This window comes from Tachysurus fulvidraco, chromosome 3 (assembly GCF_022655615.1).
Source record: "Tachysurus fulvidraco isolate hzauxx_2018 chromosome 3, HZAU_PFXX_2.0, whole genome shotgun sequence".
NCBI lineage: Eukaryota > Metazoa > Chordata > Actinopteri > Siluriformes > Bagridae > Tachysurus > Tachysurus fulvidraco.
The window spans coordinates 11,869,692-11,893,656 of NC_062520.1; the positions used below are offsets into that span (position 1 = coordinate 11,869,692).

At 36.5% G+C, this 23,965-nt stretch overlaps 1 protein-coding gene across 3 annotated transcripts; it reads left to right on the top strand.

Annotated features, from left to right (window-relative positions):
* The first annotated feature begins 6,866 nt into the window (after positions 1–6,866).
* plekho1b (pleckstrin homology domain containing, family O member 1b) lies at positions 6,867–22,811 on the top strand. Of its 3 annotated transcripts, none has more exons than XM_027149510.2 (7): positions 6,867–7,629; positions 7,806–7,952; positions 18,200–18,340; positions 19,786–19,890; positions 20,386–20,466; positions 20,958–21,059; positions 21,200–22,811. In XM_027149510.2, exons 1-7 carry the CDS (start codon positions 7,615–7,617, stop codon positions 21,821–21,823), a joined length of 1,215 nt encoding a protein of 404 aa, XP_027005311.2. In that variant the 5' UTR covers positions 6,867–7,614; the 3' UTR covers positions 21,824–22,811. The 3 variants fall into 3 exon arrangements, with proteins under 3 accessions (XP_027005311.2, XP_027005310.2, XP_027005312.2); XM_027149509.2 differs by having other exon boundaries at positions 6,867–7,260; XM_027149511.2 differs by lacking the exon at positions 20,386–20,466 and having other exon boundaries at positions 6,867–7,260.
* Positions 22,812–23,965: the final 1,154 nt, after the last annotated feature.

Sequence of the window (23,965 nt, forward strand, 5' to 3'; positions counted from 1 at the left end):
CTCCATATTTTCAAGGTATCTTTAAAAGTTATATTAATACAACATACTACAGCAAACAATAAGATTACTGCAGTGCTATGGCTAGTTAGTGCTAAAGATCATTTGCAAATGGATGCAAAGTCTGAAACCTCTTCAGGTTTTCAAGTCAAGTCAAGTCAAGTCAAGAAGCTTTTATCAACCATATATCATATATATAGCTACCATATATAGCTGTTGCAGTACACAGTGAAATGAGATAACGTTTCTACAGGATCATGTTGCTACATAAAACAAAGACAGGGCTAAGGACATGTAAGTAGTCAGCCACAAGACAAGGCAGGACAAGACAAACAAGACAGTGCAGGACAAAAGACAATAAAAAACAAAAGTTAAAAGACAATACAAAAAGTACAAAAAATGCAATACACAAAAGGCAGGTTAGGTTAGGTTTATTAAAAAATGCAATACACAAAAGACAGGTTAAATAGGTTTGCTAAATTTACTGAAAATTAAAAAATTAAAATTAATCTAAGCAATAGGTCTTATCTATAAAGTTTATATATATATATATATATATATATATATATATATATATATATATATATATATATATATATATATAAAGCCATTATTTAGCTCTTTAGATGCAGCTCTACATGACTGCCTGTTGATGGCGGGGCTGACATTACATTAGCTAGTTGGTAATGTCTGAAATATTTGGTAGTAGGTAATGTCTGAAACATTTGAAATGTTTTAAAAGTTCTGGCTCTTATTTTGCAAAATATTTAAATTAGCTAATGACTAAAATCTCTCACATGCTCCTTCACTCTTGAACCTCTTAAATAGGCAGCACTATTGCCATCTTAACATTTTTTAATTTGATTTGTTTCTTTATGTTTCTTTCTTCTAACTTGCATTTTTCATGTTCAAACTACTATTTTTTTTTTGCTTCAAACCTGTTTTCACACTATTGCTGAAACAGTGACCTTCTGCTATGCCTAAGGTTGTGAAATGTAGGCAGTATGTAGTAGAAATGTTTTTACCGATTTAGACTTGAAAGCTCTGACTTTTCATCAATATTTTAGGTTTTCTAGAGAATGTAATGTGTACACAGAGTAGAGTATCAGAGTACAGAACTCAAATCACTGAGGATTTATCATTATTTAAGTAGCCTGATACCTGAAATCTGTCTTAAAACCGTCATGTTATCAAATGTTGTACCACTGGATACTGTCCATTATCTTTACCCTAATACATCAGTTTAATTATATAATCCACACAAAGTAGGTATTTCCTGAATATCTGTGCTTGACCCCATTCTCTACGAGATTAGTGATGTGGACACACATATCTTGTAATGTGAAATCCAAGAACGCAGCCTATTTGTGTGATATATACATTCTTGCCAAATTCAATCAGCTGTTTCTTTAGCACGGACAAAACAACTTAGTGGTTAACTTTCACTCAGTGGTTGTGCTTCAGTGCTTTTGAACACATTATAATGGCTCAGTTGTTTTAATCCCTCTGTGTATTTTATCACGCGATGAGGGACAGGGCAGTATGATGACTCAGGTTGAACTGGTGTTTAACTATCAGCAGTCTGGTCATTCAGACAGTTGCTCTAGGACCCAGTATTCCACGTGAGATGGGGTTTCACTGAATCTTTCATTTGCTAGTGTAAGGTAACAACAAAGGAGAAACAGCAACATTCCTGATGTAACCATGATCCTGAAGGCATCACTTTTAGATGTGTGATAATAGACCCATAAATATCTGATAAGTAACACTGTCTCTCATCAGTTATGTGCATTGCAATTGATCGATAATAATGTTGATAAACATTATAGTACAAAGACATGGGCAGGATAATGATGAAAAAGGATCATAAGTGAGGGAAATGTATTTAAAAATACACACATTTAAATTCAAACCTTATTTGCTGACAGATATTACAAGTGCATGAATGTACACAGTACAACCCACATGTAAGATTTTGTTGCAACACATTCTTCTAGTCAAAACTAAACACAGTGAAAGATTGGCCAGTGCTTTCTGTCTCTGTGTATATGCACTTCTGAAGGGCCATTTGACATTTTTCCAAGATTTTACATTGCAAATATACAATGCAAAACAAAACCATAGCTCTGTAATGTCAAGGTCTCTGGGTTTTAAACTTTAGCCCACTTTAGTACTCTGTCTTTTTAAAAAACACATGTCTGTAAAAGAAGTAGAATGTTAGAGAGATATAGAGGAAACACAATAATTACATAATTTAATGTTATCTGAGGGAGAAAATCTTATATTTTGGCTGTAATCCTAGGGTACATTTCTAAAGAGGAAACTGTTTATGTGCATTTTGTCTCATGACTTTTTAGTGTCCGTAGTTTTGAGGGATTTTGAGAATGATACACAAATCTCTGCACAATCCACACATCTCTGCACTGTTATAGCCTTTATATTTATTCACTGTATGACTTTATATTTATTCACTGTACTCCTGTATGTCCACACATCTCTGCACTGTTATAGCCTTTATATTTATTCACTGTATATGCTTTCATATATACGACTTGCTGTAAATATGCTAGATATTTATCTGCAATTTTGCACGACTTCTACATTTTGCACTTCTGGTAGATACCAAACTGCATTTCGTTGCTGTGTACCTGTACAATGCAATGACAATAAAGTTGTATCGATCTATCTAAATGCATGGTGTTAATGCTTTAGCCCTATATTGCATTTGGAGGTGCAGCAATTTTAAACACATTCTTTTCTGACATGATTTGAAAAATTAAACCACAAAAATTACAGAGATATCTTTTAATAGAGTTTCAAGCCCCAACACGATACAGCATTGGTTATTAAAGAAATTTAGCCTCAGGGAGCAACATGTTTGTGCTTTTGTACTATATAAAGTGAAGTGCTGTGTACTACTGATGATACTCTGTCTGGAGGAACAACTGAAGAATATATCATTAGGTCTGATGTTTTCAATGAGTGCTCTGAGGCAAAAGTAAAGACTATACAATAATGAAAAAAGTAAGAATATTGTCAGAGCAGATTTTCTCTTACTTGGGCTCAAATTTACAGGAAACGCCTTTTTTCCAGTATATGGAAAGCTTTATTTGACTTTATAAACCTGAATTTGCTTATTCAAATGCACTCAGATGTCAGAAAATGTTTCCAGTGTTTACATTTTTTGGTTTAATAAAGTACTCTGTGCTAATTCACAAACAAGTCTCTATGAGTCTGAAAAAAATTCTGAATAATTTTAGAGAGAAAGTGTGCATCTGTATATGTAGACTAAGACACAGTGGTAAAACTACAAATTGGGATTAAAAGATTACTTCATTTCTAGTTGCATTATGCATCTAAGGAAAAATGGATTTTTGATAGTGTGTTTTCTACCATATAATGCAGTGAAATAGAAGTTAAACACAGAATTGCCCAGATCTATTTTTAATACCATTACTATGCAGTTGATTACTTTACACCACTAGACGATTTTTGTCATGCCCCTGAGTTTCCTTTCACAATTAAACAGTCATTCCTCGGCTTAGCGTTATATCTATATTTTATTACTGAATGCTAAATTACATACAAAGATATGTACAACTTTTACATTTTTCCATAAATCCTAAAGTATTGAGCATGGTCCAATCGAACAGTTCCGGTCAAGAAACAGCCACAAGATACCTCTCATATGGCTGTGTTTGTTTAAGCTTGTGTGGGACTAAATTGGTGGACAAACCTGTACCTTCAGCATTCCAGTGCCTGAAACATTGTTATTGCACAAAACATCATCTCATCATCTCAGTCTATCACACAGTGCATTGGTTGTTGAATAGTGCTCGATTCTTTAGTTTCACAATTGATAAATATGATCAAACACTACAAATGCTGACTATAGTTCTGTATTCATGATCAGTAACATCTTGAAACATGTTTGAAAATATAAGTACATGTAAGCTATTTTTCTATTGTTGCTATTGTTATACTTTCACATTTCATCATTTTTGTTGGGTTAAGCCAAAGACATTATTATATTTTTACATTGATATAGATAATAATTGTAAATAGATCATTTAAAGCTATGTGCTTTTAATGTAGTTGTTTAGCTAACTATGGAATCTCAGTTTTAAATGAGCTGTAATTACTTTTTCCTTAGAAAAATATTATGTTCTTTGGCTCGCTGTGTTAAGGATACATTAACCAGTAATGTAATAACTGTGTAAATACACTAAGGGCTGTGGGATATGAGCTGGTAAATGTTCAGAGTGGGAGAGAGTCTCAGCAATTCATTCTCTCTATTATTTGAATCTTTGATTAGTCTTTGGTGTTAAACTCGGAACACTCTGAAATTGATTCGCCAATTATGGGGAAGAGTCAACTTAATAGAGCTTGGCTGGATTCACATTGTGATTGTCAAACAGTAGAGAACTATTTTGCTGACAGGTCTCTCTGAAGACCGCCTGCTATTTATAGTTGCAATTTTTCCCTTACAGTGAAGTGAGATGTGATGGTGAGCAATTTGAGGTTGTCAGGGTCTGCATTCTTTAGACAATAAACAATTAAACGATCTACAGATACTAAATTGGTAGATTTTTTTGGACATGAAAGACACAATCATTAATTATTTGTTACTCTCTTTCTGAAGTGGATCTCCTAGTACATTCACTAGTCTAAAATGACCCCTAGCCTCAATTTTTTTTTACTGTTGTTATTGACTGGCTGGAGAGAAGCTCCATAAGCACCTTTCCCCAATGGTTGTACAACAGGCCTGCTAAAACTGGGGCAGTGGTACTGGATTAGTGAGTGCCATTTGTCTGATGTGATTACTGTTGTGTTTTAGTGCTTGATGTTTACAAATAGCAAAGAAAAACTAAACTTCAAACAGATATAAATGACATTAAACATTAAATCTTCAAATGTAAATTAAATCCAGTTTCAGCTTTGCTCTGTTTTTAGCTAAAGTTCATTATTCACTGTAGTATAAAACATTACAAACATTAAAAACATATGTTTCAAATGTGGTATCATGAAAAATTGGTTGGAAAACAAACTAATCTCTGACAAAATACAAATGGTACAAATTTACCAGCTGTCCAACAGATGTAATAGATGACTTTATGTGCGATTGGTGTTAAATAGATTAATTGCATGGTGGTGCAATGGGCTGCATTGCAATCTAACATCTCCAGGGTCTCTGGTTTGATACTGAGCTCGTCTGTGTGGGGTTTCACATGTTCTCCCTGTGTTCACGTGAGTTTTGTGTGAGTTCTCCAGTTTCTCCCCAACCCACAAAAACATGCCCTTTGGTAGATTAGTGACTCTAAATTACAGATTGATGTGAATGAGTGTATAGATATTCATTCATTCATTCATTCATTTTCTACCGCTTATCCGAACTTCTCGGGTCACTGGGAGCCTCTCAGGCATCATCGGGCATCAAGGCAGGATACACCCTGGACGGAGTGCCAACCTATCGCAGGGCACACACACTCTCATTCAGTCACACACACAGAGTATGTGTATCGATATGTGTTTGCATATTGACTTGTGAAAGTCAGGTGTCCCAGTCTGCCTCACGCACAGATCTCTGCATTCATGAAAACTTTGACCAGAAAAAATGAATTACTGAAAATGAATGACTGACTGACTGACTGACTGACTGACTGACTGACTGACTGACTGACTGAATGAATGAATTAATGAATGAAGACAGATTTCTCTTCAATTAAACAGGTTTGATAAAATTTAGTCCACATATTTGGGCTATTTTTTGACTTACTGCTGTGAACTGATTTTCATGTCCTGTTTGAATGTTTTGCATGTTTTCTATAAAATAAATTAAGGTTTTGCAAGCCAAATAGACAATAGTACTGTATTGTCTATTTACAAGCAGCAAATAGTTAATTGAGGATCTGAATAGCTTTCCAGTTTAGGAGGAAGAGTTACATCTGAGTAATTAGTTACACATGAATGATTTCACTGTTGCATGAGGGGACAGCAGCCAGTGATTCCAGGAAGTTCAAGTACATAATTAAAATGTAGAACACTCAGAAGAATACATTGTTCTCAAATATTCACTGCTGAACTAGAGACAGTTTATAGAACTTACTGAGAAACTGGCATATTCCATTACTCCATCTCTCTTGCATTGATTTTTTTTTATAAATGAGTAAATCAGATGACTAAATAAAGTAAAGATCTATTTTGTCCTGGAGGAAGTGTCTGGGGAGGGGGAAGTCTGGGCATCCCTGCTTAGACTGCTGCCCCTGTGACCCGGCCCCGGATAAGCGGTAGAAGAAGAAGAAGAAGAAGTTTAGCACAGACTCATACCTCATATGTCATACAACAAAATGGATGATCTCCATGACAAATGCAATTCACGAAAGACAAAATTTTCTATAGCCTACATACATTACTTCATACAGCGTTACCTATAGAAAGAAATATGATAGTAAGCAAAACTGTTATAAACATGATTTTATAGATTTATAGCCTGAGATTCTACAAACTACAACAAACTACAAACCAGTTGATGGAAGTGGAGTTGAGCTGAATCCCTCATGATCATGCACAGAAGGTGCTGTCAGCCTGTAAATCACAGTCAAGATGTAAACTCAATATTTTACACTGGATCAATCTGAGCAATTGTTCTGACCTGTTCAGAGTCCATGGTGTTAATCACTAGTGAGAACAAAGTAAAGCATCACTTCAGATTGATGAGTCTTGATTTAAAGCAACGATATAATCAGTAATGGTTAACTATTAAAAGGTATCTTACTGGGTTCTGTCTAGGCCTTCACATTTTTTTGTTAGTTCAGTGTGCAGTTTCCTCCTCCTCCAGAGTGCTCATGGCGCTGTGATGAACACAGGAGGCGTTGTGGAGCATCAAGCAGGAGCAGCACAGCGGCAACTTCTTCAAAACCATACAAGTGTGAGAACACACTTCTAACGGGCGGAGGAGAGCGATGGCAGCGCGGATGTGCGTGCAAACAGAAAGCTGATTTCTATTGTTGGGAATGCGCGAAATGCGTAAAAGGCAAACGCGAAGCCCATCACAGTACACGTGAAGCGCTGCGCCTGGGAGAGACGAGGCGGAGTGAAGAGACACGACCCTGTAGTTAGTTTCCCACATCGTCTTCCATTTCTCTTCCAGACTGGACTTACATCGGAAAGCAAAAATAAAAATACAGATAAGAGTAAAGAAACGGGATTAATCAGAGGGAACTCGAAGGTCTCACGATGAAGAAGAACAATTCGGAGAATCGGGTACGAGCTCCAAAAGAGTGGGCGCTATTGTCACTGTGGCTTTAACTAACGCGCCTTTGTGTTTTAACACTTTGTCTCTGGATACATTTGGGGAAACACACATGCTGATGCTCGATTATGCGCCATTATAGCGTTTATTTGTACGTGTGGGCTGCTGGACAACATCATTAATACTCATTTGTTATTGCAAACCTGACATTTTCCATCAAAGCTTTACCCCACTTTCCATCATTTGCTCGTTTTTTGTTGTGAATTAGTGGACTACATAAAGTAAAGAACCGTTTTGTGCTTGTGGAAAGTTCAGCACTGAGTCAAGCTCGCAGTTGGTGTTGCACAAAGAATGGGACGATCTCCATGACAAAGGCAATGGTAGTGTGTTGTGTGTGTGTGTGTGTGTTGTGTGTGTGTGTGTGTGTGTGTGTGTGTGTACCCCTTAAACTATGCAAATTTGTAATCTATTCTACCCACAGGAGCAGTACTCAGGGATGTAGCCTAATTTCTTAGTGTTTTGTTTGTTTGTGTTTGTGTGTGTGTGTTTTTTGAAGGCTTTGCAGGACACCAACCAGCAGCCTGCTCAACCCGACAAAGTGGGATGGATTCGCAAGTACTGTGGCAAAGGCCTTTTCAGGGAGATTTGGAAAAACAGATATGTGGTGCTGAAAGGAGACAAGCTGTACATCTCAGAAAAAGAGGTGAGTTATTTAAAAAAAAAAAAAAAAAAAAAAAAAAAAAAATATATATATATATATATATATATATATATATATATATATATATATATATATATATATAAATAATCTGTATTATAGGAAAAAGTGATGCTCCCTACATGAGAGTTACAATACTTTCTCATGAACAGTATAAATATCATATACAAATATCATAAGTATATATTATAATTTGGAGTCATATCTATTTTTTACCACAGTTCTGTTGAATGCCTTATTCTGATTGGTCAGAAGTTGTGAATTAATTTTCATACATCAACACAGATCACATAGTTCCAGCTGCAAATTTTATATCAATGTGATTGTTTCAATAATGAGACATTTTTTTAACGAGTTTAAATGACAACTCACACGATGGACATTCAATATAAATACATTTAAAAATATATAATTGAGATTTAAGGTAAAGCTGTAAGTTTCCAGACATGTTAAAGTATTCAGAATTTATGGGTTTTTGGAGTTTCTTGGTTAAATAACAAGCTGAATATTTGTTTTTATAACTTTACAGAGAGAACTTTTTATAGCTGTTATAATAAGTGATAAGAGGAACAGAAACTTATTTTGTGGATGTTCTATAATGGTAAATATCAATGAAAATGAGTATATTATATCACTCTTTAATCAAAGAAAAAAATTCTTTAGTGGCAAATTGTTATGACACAAAGGAAATAAAGCACTTTGCCTTTACCAATAAGTAACAGAACTTGAATGTAACTTGAATGTTTTATGCATAGTTGTTCAAATGCACATTATACAATTAATTGAAGCTGAGCTGAAATTGTTTTTCATGAAGCTAGCAGAAATCTCTGGAAATCTCTAGTACATGATGTGCTTTTATAACATAGCGTCTACTCACAAATACAACATAAGCAAACACTAAAATATGTGATTACATATACAACATAAAACCCAAACAAAGTTTACATTGTGAACTCTTTTGCCATACTTGTCTGACAGTTGTAATTTTAAGGTTTACATTTTGTTAAACAGTGCTCCAACTGGTTAAACAGTGCTTGAAATCTGGGTCCCTGTTTTTGTTTAAAGTAAAATGTGAGAGAGTTGCCGGTTCATTGTTAATGCAGTAGATGTGAAGACATAAGTTTATCACTCTTTATTAACTTGCTGATATTAATTGTGTTGGGTTAAATGCAGGGTAGCATTGTTTGGTCTGATATTTTCCAGTGTTTCCTGTTGCAATCCTGCACAAGCACAGGCTCTTGGTGGTCAGCAGTCATCTGCCTTACACCTGGTCTGAGGGTTGTTAAGGAGCTGTCAATTGTTTGTTACAGAATTGGTTTTCTTTGCAGTCTTTTCATTCCCTCTGCATTTTCCAAGTGCACCTGTTTTGCTTTGCTGTGCAAGCAAGCAAGCAACTGTCCTCCCCTGATGTGAAAGACAACATTGTCTATGGGAAAATGTAATGAGCTGAGCAGAGTTAGCCAGCCAACATCATGACCCTATCTTAATTAGGTGTCTTTAATGAAATATGCAATCTGCTTTTTTAAAACAACAAATTGCTTTACTTGCTTTATTGTTAAATACATACATACATACAAAAAAGCATACATACATACATACATACATACATACATACATACATACATACATATACATACTTCCTACATCTTTCACAAATTTTATTTAACAATTAAATTATACTTACTTTTTTCAAACTGAGGTATTTGGGTTAAGTATCAGAATGTACAGAAAGTCTAATATTAACGTGCATTTGTGTCTAGACACAACCTTTTATGTTGGCATAAATAGATGACAGTTTCAGTTTTGTAATGACCAGAGCTTCATACCGGCTATTTCAAAACTTAACATTAGAGAACTCGAAAATGAAAATGGTTTTCTTTACATACAGAGATACAGTATATAATTGCCTTTTATGACATGAACTCACAACAGCAGAAGACCCAAAGTTGAGAGAAACATTCACACAGCTAATGCATTTAACTACCTAAACCACAGTTCACCCTGCTGCTTTGGTTTAATCATTCAAAACAGGAAGTTCACAAAAATACCCACACATGTACACTGTTAGAACAACAGTCAAACTTCTGCATAACATTTATAGATTTTCTCCCTATTATATTTTGTCTAGTTTTGATTATAATAGTCGTCGACACAGTCGTCAAAGACTGATTATTAAGTATTAGTAGTATATATTACATATAAATGATAACAACTGTTTCAGATATGTAGAATCATAATCCTAAAAATGGTAAAGTTTATGTAATGCTATAGCATGCTTTGACATTAAAGGCTGCATTAATAGTAATTATGTATTTGCTGCATATGGTCACTTGGTCATGCAAGGAAAATAGTAGAGGGATTTGTTGGAAAACAGGAGGCAGTTGGCCTGGCTGAAGGATTTAAGAGGCTTTCAACATTACTTTAACACCTTGATCCAATTGAGACACTACCTTGGTCAGAATTTAACAGGAAACAAAGTTGCTGTCAGACATTTGTCTTATTTATATATATATATATACTTTGTTCCCTGATATCTTACCAGTACTTCTGACCAATATTGACTGGCAGGCAGAAAAAAAAAATCACAAATAGGTAGCATTCGTCCATTACTGCAGTGATTATTATGATTTTAACCCTAACTGATGTAGTAATTAGCCTTCATTTCTTAAACAACCCCACTAGCATAAAGATTGGACTCTGGAGCAATAGAAAAAGTTGTGGTCTGATGAGTTTCTCTGCAACTCTTGATGCATATATATATATATATATATATATATATATATATATATATATATATACATACATATGCTCATCTCATCTCAGTAAATGTAGATATTGATGTTTACTGTAATATATCTTTTGCCCTGAAGGCTTTAACATGCTCCTGTAAGTATGGCCAATATAAATAGACCATTATTCATCTAGCTTTTTTCCACTAAGGGAAGGGAAGATGGAACAAGCTTGAGTCATGCTCACGCAGAAAACTGTTTGCTGTGCTCAGCATCGGATCAAACAATGCCGAGCCAGCATATGGCCTGTGGCTACAGGGAGGAATGACCCTTTTAGTGCTTAACACACTGATGTTTCATCATGCTGGTGACTGTTTTCTGCAGCTGTCTAGACAGATGCCATTAATCAAGCAGCTTCTGTTGCTTTGGTGTGATGTTTATTAAGTGAAGGACAAATGAGCAACATTTTCATGAGGACCCCCAAAAGGGATAGTTGATAAATTGCTCTTTAATCCCAAGGGACATCTGGAAGTATATGAAGGAGTCACAGATAACCTGGTGTTTAGACTTACAAAGTGACAGTTTAGTTGACAGATGATTGTGTTAATCTGTTTCTAACAAAATGTGTTAAGAATCATTAAATCTGATAGAATGACTGATAGTCTGTGGGTCAGTGTAAATGAGACAATATCCATTATTGCATTTGAGATGGGTGTGGGAACAAACATGACCTCAGTACTGGAGTGTCTCTGTGCAGGGGATCAGATGTCCTGCATGTAATGATGTCTCCTTAGTGGGACAGCTGTCTGGACACAAACGTGGGAGACTTGGGTGCTTTGTCTCTCCACTCTATCTGACTAAGCAGTGTTTCTTCCTGTTGTTAGTGGTTTAATGCTGTCCTGCATGCCCTTCTCAGTTACTTAGTTTTTGGTTTGGTATCAGCATGATCATCACACATGCACAGGACTAAGATAGTAACCAGTATAGTGATTGTATTTCTGATGAAATGATGTATGTGTGCTAAGTTTCTACACACTTGGTCATAGGAAGGTGTTGTTCTTTTTTCTTATTTTCATCAGGACACTAACGGTAATACACATAAATAACACATTTTTTTTTCTATAACCAAGAAAAGCTTTAAAGATATCAAAATCTATATTATATTTAAAGCTCTTAACAGCCTTCTTGTTAAAGCTTGGCATAATTTTTGCATCTAGCAACATGAGGAGCTTCACGCCTTTCTTTGTTTCCCCTCCAAGTTACCTAGTTTGCCAAGCAACTTATTAAAACAAACATTGTTTTCAGGGAATGATTTAGTTAAGTGAAAACTGTGTTTTTTATTCATGAAAATTCAGTTTCAGAATAAACATTTATACACTGGTATTACCCTAGTATTTACACTAGTCTTAGAAACAAATTTAAACCCTTCATTAGCCTTCATCATAATATCTATAAGGCAATGAAAATTATATTTGCTCTAGTGTTCAATTTATTGACTGGTAGTGTTTGATGAAGTGTGAGAAATCTATTTTTGTAATATGTGCTTAAAGCCTTAAAGCTTAAAGTGATCTCACTTATCTCTGCCAAACTTAGCTATAGAAGAAGTCCACCCAGGCTCTGCAGTTCCACACCGTCTATACAATTTTTTTCTGAAGACTGCTGTGTCTGAAAAAATTCAGACACAGCAGTGGAATCATGATGTAATATTATGATCCAGAAAGTATTTGTGTCGGTGCAGGCTTTTATTCTGTTCAGGCTCTTACACTACACTGATTCCTGATTAAGAAGCTCAGTAACATCTAAACTAATTTGATTTGTAGAATTGTCTTAGTAGCTGCTTAAAAAAAGTCTTCATCCACACCAATGCTACATCCAAGCACACAACACTTATAGTGAATCTTAGGTATACGACTATGTGTTGTTTTTTGTTGAGCCAACTTTGAAGAGTACATTATAAGATGGCAGATTTGGAGGATAGAAATTTTGGGAGGATAACAAATAGTTCTAGTAAGCCCAATAAATAGCAGCAACAACTGGCTCTGTGTAACTCTCAGATCTCTCAATCTTTTCCTTTTTAAATCTTTTCTGTCATTGCTTCCACTAGCTACACCAATATCTTTACAATAATCTATCACTATGTCTGAAAAGGCTCTGTACTCTCTATTCAGTTCAAACGGTAAAGTTCACTATGAGTGTTCTGCATTTTCTAAGCTAGTGGTTTTCATCATTGCATCTGTGAAGTGTAGCCAGGAAGTCAATATTTTTTTAATTTAGTTACACTGATGAAAATCACAGTTAGAGATCCCTGAAAGTTGACCTGCTTTAGGATTTATTGATTAGAATGCATCCTACTGGAACATAATGCATTGTGGGATATCATGAATGCACTGGATATTATGCGTTGTTTTTCCAGACATGATTAGGAAAATAGTAACTCAATTAACTTAATATTTTAGTTATCTTTATAAAAAATTCAAAGTTAGTCCAAGAGTATCTATTAAACTCATGATGAAAAGGAACAGACAGCAAAAACAAAAAAGGTTTGGTTCCTGAACTTTCAGTTCCTTATCCAAATAAGGTTTGTTTCTTGTAGGTTTTAATGTTGAAATACTCGCCTGGTCTCCGTTCTGCTTTTGAAATGTATTTCCACATTTTCACTTCCACTTTGTTATATACTGGTATTATGTTTTCTGTGCATTTTTCCAAAAGATTGTGACAAAAGTACAAAGTATTAGAAGATCTGAACGACGTATGTTCTGGTAACCACAAAATTCCATAGAAGATGGTGTGATGGACAAAAGCAAGCGACTCAGAACTAAAAAATAGATTCTGATGTCCATTATTGTAGTTATGAGAGGTGACAAACTTTTTAGTCATTGATTCTCAGAGAGTGATTTTAGCTCCAACCCAATTACTATTTCAGTTTGTAAGTAAAGATTTACTAGTGAATTTCCTCGGAATTGATCAATCTGCAGTTGGAATTGTTTTTACTGAGCTATTTGCGAGTCCTTACAATAAAAGCAAGTAGCCAGATTGATGTAATAGTCTGTGATATTTACAACAGTCAGTTAAATTCCCAATATATTAAAATTCATAGTCACATGAATAAATCAACAACAACTGTATGAATGAATCCAGACCTACTGTTGAATTTTAATGCATTTTCTATAATAGCAGCTTGGCTTCAAGGCAAATGAGAGGTTTCTATTAATGTGCCTGGTTAACATTTCTATAATAACATTTTTAGCACAGGGGATGCTCCTAATAAATTGATTAAACAGCTAGAATTTCCAGTTTTCAAACACAGGAAAGTGTTCAGTAGTGATGGGAACCGGTTATTTCAGACAGTTCGTTTTTAATGAACCAGTTCAATAATCCAGTTCACCAGTTCTTTTATGTCCTGACGTAATGACGTAATTCACAATGACGTCACGATGTAAATTCCTTCATCCCGCCACTGCCGGCAGATATTAATACAATCAATTTAACACATTTGAAAAGTTCTTTGTATCATAACTTTAGTTGAATACATTTAAGGTTTGCAACTAAAACACCCAGTACAGGCATTGATATGCAAACGTGGGTGTTTTACGTCTCTTAAAGATATAAAGTTAATAAACTAATCTTCATTACCTTACAAAAACTTACAAAAAAGCATAATTTTGAAATGTTTCTTTTGCTCCATCAGTTGTTTCAAAAACTAATGCAACCTAGTTAAACACTCATCCTTTGATAAGACACTAAATAATAACCTTTTCCATTTGTTGTTGTATCAGTTCAGTGATTTACGCATGCGCAGTAACAAGAGCTCATCGGTTCTCAGTATGTCTGACGCGTCCGAAAGAAACAATTCTCAGTTCAGTGTACTGATGATTTGCTGTATCAGTTCAGTTATTCAAGCATGCGCAGTATCAACAGCTCATCGGTTCTCGGATGCGTCCGAAAGAAACAGTTCTCAGTTCAGTGTACTGATGATTCGATGTATCAGTTCAGTTATTTACGCATGCGCAGTATCAACAGCTCGAGCTCACAGTTCTCTCAGCACAACATGTCTCAGTTCAGTGTACAGGAGTTACATATACTCTGGGATATTAGTTTATTTAGAATCGGAGGGGCTGCCAGGCATGACCAAAAGTGAGCAATTTTAGTAACTTGTGGATCAGCGCTGACTCAATTTAATGGAAATTAATTCCATTAAATTGGAATTTAATGGAAATGGAAATTAATAAACTTTTGGCCTCCAATTCACATTGGGCTGTATCACACCACCCTATCATTGATTATTTTTCTATAACATTTATGGCATTTAGCAGACACCCTTATCCAGAGTGACTTACAACTGAGTAACTGAGGATTAAGGGCCTTGATCAGGGGCCCAGCAGTGGTAGCTTGGTGGACACGGGGTCCGATCAGTAGCCCAACACCTTATACACTGAGCTACCACATCCCCAATAACAGCACACCCTGTCCTTTTTTACATTTGTTTTATAATTTACAGTGTAGCATTTTTAAAGAGGATTTTATTAGATACTATGTGACAGCAACAACTGTGCAAAAGTAATGTAATGTCTTTTAAAAAATCAACCTGCCTTGAGCATCTGGTAGTTTAGCAAAACAGATCAATCACCCATTAAAAATATCTCGTAAACCATTCATGTAATGTGCACACATGAAAGTATGTATGTATAGTTGAAGGTAATGCTACTAATTCTATACTAATGTTATACCATCATTTCAGTATACTGTCACACTTGTTTAACTAAATTAGCATTTGTCGGAAGACAGTTCAGTTTTGATTAAAGGAATCATCGTAAGACTGTATATATTTCTGTAAAGTTTAGTGCACAGAAATGACATAGAAATATTTGGTTCAGTGGACATATGAGGCATAGAAAAATAAGGGTGGATTTTGCAGATGAAAGATTTGGTGATGAGTGGGTTGAGTGCTAGTGCGTGGGTTTTGAGAATTATTCCAGGAATATGAGATGAGTAGCTTCACAGTGAAAAGTGTGAGAGGACTTGTTGATTACAGTGCAGTGGTACACAACATTTGGAAGTAGCTCTGAATAAGAATAACTGCCACATGACTAAATGTAAGTGTAAATAAGGTCAGTTTTAAAGACAGTGATGAGTTGCTGAATATTTGATAATATGTCCAAACATATTGCTGTACACTGCTGACACCAGGGTCTACTATAACTGATCCCTAAACGTATTTATTTATTTTTGGAATGGTGCTTGGGATATACACTGATCAGCCATAAGAGTAAAACCTCCTGCCTAATATGGTGTAGTTCTCTTTGTGCCTCTGAAGGTGTGCTGTGGTATCACCAAGACCTTAACCATCCTTTAAGTCCTGTAAGTTGTCAGTTTGTTCCTTGTTCCTTGCACATCTCAAAGATGCTTTATTAGTTTAAGAATTTGGAGTCCATTTCAACACTTTGAACTCTTTGTCATGTTGCTCATGACCATTCCTGAACAATGTTTGCAGTGCAGCAGGGTACATTATTTTGCTGAACGAGGCCACCGCAATTAGGGAATACTGTTGAGATGTATGGAATGTACTTGGTCAGTAAGAATGTTTAGGTAGGTGGTGCATGTCAAAATAACATCCACATATATTCCAGGACCCAAGGTTTCCCAGAAGAACATTGCACAGAGCATCACACATGATTTAAATGAAAATATGATTCATCAGACCACGACTTTTTTCCATTGCTTCATAGTTCAGTTCTGATGCTCATGTAGCTATTTAGGTACTTTCAGTTTTGGACAGAGGTCAACATGTGCAATCTGACCAGTCTGCAGCTACATGTTCTCATACACAGCAAGATGTGCTGCACTGTGTGTTCTATTTTCCTATTTTCACCTTTCTATTATCGGGGGCATTAACATTTAGTAGTTAGTGCTACTGTAGTTCTTCTGAGGAATTGAACGAGGCAAGCTAGCCTTTGGTCTACATTTTGTATGTATTAACCACTGCATACCAGAAACACCACACGAGAGCTGTTGTTTTGGAGATGCCATCATTCCATCAAGTCGCTCAGTCCTTATGCTTGCATTTTTCCTGCTTCCAACACATTAAGAACTGATTAAGAACATTAACTTTAAGAAAGTTAAGAACATTAACTTTAAGAACTGGCTGTTGATTTGCTGGGTAATATATCCCAACTCTTAACAGATTCATTGTAACAAGAAAATCAATATTATTCACTTCAAATGTCAGTGGTATAAAATCTTTGGCTGACTGGTCTATATGTAAGGTGTCCTTGAAGCCATAGATGCAATGGATGACATAACATTGAGCATCATTATTCTCATGTCTTGACCAGAAAATGTCCAGAAAATTGCACAAACTCTCCCTGAAAGACTCAGTTTACACTTAGTACTTGCAATTTTCGAGCTTATAAGTGTCAGTTTTCATATTGTTTAAACAGTGAAACTGCTTAGGCTTTGAAAACAAACAGAGTCCAATTTCAGCATCTGACCGACTGTCACAAGCAGCTTTGTGTCTAAGCTGACTGATAATCGTCCCTGTCTCGATGACCAGAGCTGAGGGTGATAAGCTGCAGGCTGTATAAATATTGCAAATGCAGCTTTGTCCTTAGATTGCCTTTTGGCAAGTTGATTATATCTAAGTAGTGTCATTTGCACTGTAACTGTTGCCAGGGACTTAAACAGTGCTGGCCCAGTGTGGTCCATTTAAATTAGTCCCATGTATCTTGTCCATTCATCTATTCTCTACACCACTTATCCTACTGGGAATCTGGGAACCTGAGTCTATCCTAGAGAACAAGGCAGTTTACACCCTGGACAGGATGCCTGTCTATTGCAAGGCACAATCACACACACACACACACACACACACACACACACACACACACACACACACACACACACACACACACACACACACACACACACTTTTGTAGTATTTGGTAAAACCACATTTTGGTTCTGTGAAAAAAAAAAGACTTTCAACATGAAACCAATCATTACAAGGATATGTCTCTAGCCACTTGTCTATCATGCTTCCTGTCAAATCTTGCACTATATTCAGGTGTTCAGGGCATGACCTTGAAGTGTTGACTGAGGCATGCATTGAATTTGTTTGAAGTTTGAGTTTCAAAACAGCTATTGATGGATGACAAGTTAAGCAATATTATGCTGTGGGTTTTTGGTTTGGATTCAAGTAATAGATTTTGGAATTTTTTTCCCGTTTACCATAAAGAGGCCAATTAAACAGATAAAAAGGTTTTGTCGAGAGCAAGTAAATTTGGCTAAAATGTCTTAAGGAAAACACAGTAGGATTTTCATCTCAGTTTGACACAGGATTTTAAACTTCCCACCCCTTTTACACTAGCCAAGATTCTGCTGTAATCCTCCTCAGTCTAAAGGTCAGGACTCCTTAGGATTCCAACATTATTATCATTCAAATATGAGACAATTGGCAGTAAAAAGAAGGAAAGGGTAGATTGTATTTAAATCTATGGCTCTTCTTAGGTGAAGGATGAGAAGAAATTTCAGGAAGTGGTGGACCTTACAGACTATGAGAGGTCTGAGGAGCTTCGGAAGGCCAAGAGTCGGACCAAGAAAAATCACAGCAAGTTTACACTGCTGTGCACCTGCCAACCAGGCAACACAGTGAGTAATGCAGTCTCTTGGCTAATGGTCAGAATGCACCAAACAAAACAAAAAAGAAAGCACAGTGCATAATACAGCATCTAAATATTTTGTAGACATAGTGACAATTCTCAGATTTGAAAAAGTAGCTAATTTAAAAAAAATAAATCTGATAAGTAATGAGTGATCGACAACAGAAAAGAATTGACACACAATCTTTGTCATCATCTTGTACTGGGTAATTAGATTTCAGTAAGAAAGCTAATCGCCTTTTGTAAGTCCTAGGTCATCCTATTTATGTGACATCCTTGAAACCAAAACACATCTCATGCCAGTGATTACCACACAAATGCTATCCCCTAACATCAACAGTTATTTTACCTGAACTGGCCACATGCTCAGCATTAAGACCGATTTATTGAAATCCAGCACTGGAGCAGGTGGTTAATCCAAAGAGGTATGAGGGGAATATCAGCAGCACATGCCACCATGTGGCTAAATTTTACTACTGCTTTATAATGGCATGCTGTAATACATGGCACAGGCTGTGGAGGAAATGACAAATACTGCTGATGTTCTCTTTCTATGCCAAGTTTCAGATCATAAGACAATACTGGCTGTGCACATTTCTGTTGTAGGCGTAAAGGTAAAGACCGATTCCTTTGGCGTTGCAAAACTGCTTAGACAGCAATAAAATACATATGCTTCTATAGTATACCTTTGAGGCTATTCTCTAGAAATTGACAGCACTGAGAAATGCACAGCTGAAGCAATGTGTTTTGTGTGGACTGCTGCAGTCTCCAGAGCTTTGCATTTGGAATATTTAGTTTTGCATCATGTTATTATAGCCTTTTTGCGTGTGTAGCATGAAGTTTGAACCACATGGCCATATAGGCCCTGCTTTTTGTGGGTGGAAGCAGAAATTGCAGTATAATGTCAGCATAGTGCTAAATTGGTTGAGTATAGGCCAGTTGTTTCCTGTTTGCACTCAGTTGAAATTTGTGTGTTTAAAAATACACACACTTTTACATCAGATGTTGTAGGTGGATTTTGGTTAAAAATTGTTCTTATTTGGGGTGGAATTTACCACACATTATAAAAAAAAAAATCCAACTGTCTACTGTATAACTGCAAAACTATCTATAGCATATAAAAACAAAGAACACAGTTGTGGTTAGAACATGTCACATAAAAAAGTAAAAATTACACACCCTACAGGAAATCTAAATGTATTTTTATTGGCTATTATTTAGCTCATTCTTCTAACTCATTCTTGAAAATGTATTTCTTCTGACGTGTGAATAAAAAATGCAGTAATCTTATACTTCATTGCTGCACTTGCTCGTTGACCATAATAATAGATTTTATGAGATAAAAGATTTAAGATGGTGCACGATGCAAAATGAAAGATATAAAATATAATGTTTCTGGTGTACATTTATCATCTGTGTTTGCATGTCCCCTAGGTTCCAAATCTGGTCTTCCTGGCTGTCAGTCCAGAGGAAAAAGAGTCATGGATCAATGCCTTAAACATTGCCATCACCAGGGGCAAAAATCGCATTCTGGACGAGGTGAATTTAACATGCAAGCACAAACATGCACACATATCTCTCTCTCTCTCTCCTTCCTTTCATGTTCATTTTCTAAATATGTTCAGAAAGCAGTAAAGAGTACAAACACACATTGTTGTCCTCATGTCCCTTAGTTTTTAATGGGGCCATTTATTTTCAGGTATGTCATTAGTACAGTATATTGTATTATAACTGCAAAGAGCTAAAAGATGCAACAGCTAAATATACCAGTTGTATTTATTATATAACTTTTTCTTTTTTTTTTTTTATCTCTGACTCAAAATGGCATTTTAGAGTTGCATTTTTTTCCCAGCTAAACTGTGCATTTCTCAGATTGAGTAGCAGTGACTACACCTATTATATGATGTACTGAGCAGTCGAATGGCTGTGACATTGCTTCCATTGAAATATGAGTTAAGGGAACATTCATAGTTGAGTCGTCGTTGTTTGCTGAGTGAAGAGCATCTTCTGACTGGCATGAAAACTTTCCACTAGAGCCGACTTGCTACTAGCTCTTCTCATACACTCAACAGGAGAGGAAAGGATGGAGAGGATGGAGTCAGCACACAAAGCCAGGTCTGCTGTGAACAGATTGTCCCTGTAATCTAGGAGTTAAACCTCAGAGACTGCAGTTTCACACATGACTGCCTTTACACTAGAGCCAAGGCTGTATGGGCTTAGCATAACACCTCTTCTTATACTGTTCTTTGGCATGTTTATTGCAGTCATGAAATGTTTTAAACTGGGATTATTATGTGGAACAGCAAAGATGTGTTTAAAAGAGTTTTAAAGTTTGGCCATTAATAACCTTGATAATGGCCAAACTTTAAAACTCTTTTAAACACATCACACATTATTGAATATATGTATGAATTTATTTTTGTATTTAGCATACTAAATTTAGTATGTAAATACTATTTAGCATGTAAATACATGCAAAATAAATTTTAATATTTAATCATTTTGTGGGTTACTGTATTATTAAAGGTCAAATCAGGGATATTTGTACTTAATGCCAATACATGTGACTGATCTATTCTAATCTTTGTATGTCCCTTGGCTAACAGGTTACAGTGGAAGGTGAAAGCTGTTTGGTTCATCCCACGCGAGACCGAGCCAAAATCCCACACACACGCCGTCTTCCCACCCGCGGGCACCTTTTGGCTGTGGTGAGATGTCCATATCTTAACCCTAGAGCTACATAACTAGCTGTTATATGCAACACATTCTCTTAAACATTTTTCTTAACTTGCTATTATGTGCATTTGTTTTATTTATTTTTTTTCTGTTGTTTTATCATATTTTTCAGGCCTCAACATCTACATCAGATGGTATGCTGACCCTTGACCTCATTCGGGAAGAAGATGCGCTATCTCCTGAGATACAGGACCAGAACAAATCTGCAAACTCCAGAGTGGACACCAGTAAACTTCTACCTTTGGATTGTGAGGCTACAGTCAAATCTCAGAGCCTGCCACGCAAAAGTGAAAGCTCTTGGACCTGGTGTGAGAGCCAAGCACAAACACCCAGGGCTGGAAAGAAGTTCAGATCCTCGGACAAGAACCGCTGCGCCTCCATGGATGAGATCCTCTCTCACACAGATGCTAAGAGATCAATCCCACACTGCTCAGCCTCAGCCCCCGCACACTCCATCTGCCAGCTACAGGAGCTCATCTCGTTAAAACTGGAGAGAACTCAGGAACTGCTGTGTGAGGCGCGGGGTCACAGCCAGGTTTGTGGTGCGAATTCTGCCCCTGGCAAGGAGGTGGAACGCCTGCTGGAGGAGGCAGCAAATGCCTGGGGACAGGCTAGGGATGTGCTGGAGGAAGTGAAGGAAATCAGAGTGCTGTGCAGACAGCTGGAGGAGGTCTCCTGCCCCAGTGACAAGCTGAAGAGCCCACAACAAAATCAATACAGGAAGAGCATGATGTGACGATGTGGAATAAGGTGATGCAGCGAGGCCTGGTGATGCAGCTAATGGACATCAAAATGAACAAAAACTGGAGACTGATCCGTTTTTGTTTAGGACAGAAATGGCTCTTATTTGTCAGGCTATATACCTTCAGCATTGTCCCTGCTTGTCAGAAGTCTTCTTAAACTTTAAAGAGTGTTTATACATACATTCACTCTTCTGTCTTCTGCAACCATCTACAATGGTTTTTATATTAAAAAACCCTTAGCAGTCTCTCCCTGAAACAACAGTCTCTTCCTGGAAAAATAACAATTATAGCACATAACAGAAATCACTGAGAGACCTTATTTATTTTGCAGAAATGGTTTGGTTGTGATGCCACACTATGCCTACATTTTGTGAATTTCCTCAAAGGACTCACAACAGATTTCTTCCTAATTGACATTACACGGCAGTTAGCATGTGTGTAAATGTACACACATTTACAAAACGGCACATGCAGACTTTGGTCCTGTTTTACTACAGCTGATACTATGTAAAAAGATTTCCAAAGCCAGAAACAAAACATTTGCCATAATCCAGTCACTGATGATGTTACAGCAAGTGCATGTTGTAGCCATTGTGAAATTCTGTCTGCTTTACAAACTCCTGATTTGTTCCTCTTTTCTCAGTGGCAGTGGCAGAATGGAGCCACTCATATATACTCAGTGGTGACTTTAATAGAGACACATGAACACATGATCAGCCTATCATGTGTCATGATCTTCAGTCAATATGCACATCAGATGTTAGAATGATGGAAAGAAATCTGATCTCATTGACTTGAGATTTTGGCTGAGCTTTTGGGACCAAAATAGCTAGTTTGAGTATTTAGAAACTGCTGATATTCTGGAATTTTCCCATAACAGTGTTTAGTTTTTAAACACACACACACACACACACACACACACACACACACACACACACACACACACACACACACACACACACACACACACACACACACACACACACACACACACAATAAAAAACATCAATTTCTTTGGGCAGAAATACCTTGCTGATGAGAGAGGTCGTAAAAAAAATTGCCAGATTGGTTTTAATTGACACGATGGCCACAAAAACATAAATAGGAATAAAACAAAACTAAAATTATGACCTGGATGCAGATGGGCTCCAAAAGAAAAAGACCAGAAGAGACAGAAAAAGAACTGCTGAACAGTTGAAGACTGGAAAAAGTCCAATTGATGTTTTTGTGGTACTGGGTTGTCCAGTTTCATCGAGTCTTTTGCCTACTGTTTGTTCAGATTCTTATTCTTAGCCAACAAATGTTATAGTCTATCCTAGAGACTGTTAAGTGTAAAAATCCCAAGACATCATCAGTTTCTATAGTACTCAAATCAGTCCGTATAACTGGTAAAGTCACACAATTGCATGAATGAGCAGGTGTAGTTTTGCTTCTATTATAGTGGCTGGTGAGTGTATATCAGTCCATAATATAAGGATCAGGCAGACAGACATTCGTTGCTGCTTTGATATGTTGGTTTTTTTGAGCTGCACTTAAAACCAATATAGCATAGGTCAGGGTATTTTGGAGTATTTTGGGGTACTTTAGCTCTAACTCTGCTGTCAGGGAGCCCTTTATGAAGAATATTAATATGAAAGAGCAAAGCATCCCAGGCAGTGGAGCTACTGAGAAAACCATGTACATCACAAACCTGCCACGATGTGAATGTTTTATTTTTCTACTTAATACACTGGAACAGTTCTGGTTCATTGAGGATGAAAGTCTTCAAGGCTCTGGACATTATAGAGCTATGCAAGACTTTGCTGCTTCTCTAATGTTTTCCTAATAACACACAGCACATGTGGTCTATTATATACGTACAGGACATCAGTATGTACACAGAATAATGTAGAAGAGATAGCAGCCAATAGCAGTGTCGGCCATGGGGAAGAGGCTTACTCCGTCCATGCAGAAGAAAAGTGATGTTGAATTTTATAGTGTTTGCTTGGTACTGCTGTGTACTTTCTCTCGAACTGTCTTTCAATGTAGGTGGACTCAAACTCAAAAAAGCCATGCGTAGATATATAATCAGAAGTACAGATAATCTCTGGTGCCAGTGTTGCTGAAGGTTGTGAAAGGCGGATGAGACAGAACTG

What these genes read in the sequence shown, in the direction of transcription:
- plekho1b (XM_027149509.2), top strand. Translation starts at nt 7,234, where the DNA reads ATGAAGAAGAACAATTCGGAGAATCGG. An exon ending in AAAATCGCATTCTGGACGAG is followed by an intron (nt 19,891 to 20,385) that starts GTGAATTTAACA and finishes ACTTTCCACTAG; the next exon opens with AGCCGACTTGCTACTAGCTC. An exon ending in GCGGGCACCTTTTGGCTGTG is followed by an intron (nt 21,060 to 21,199) that starts GTGAGATGTCCA and finishes CATATTTTTCAG; the next exon opens with GCCTCAACATCTACATCAGA.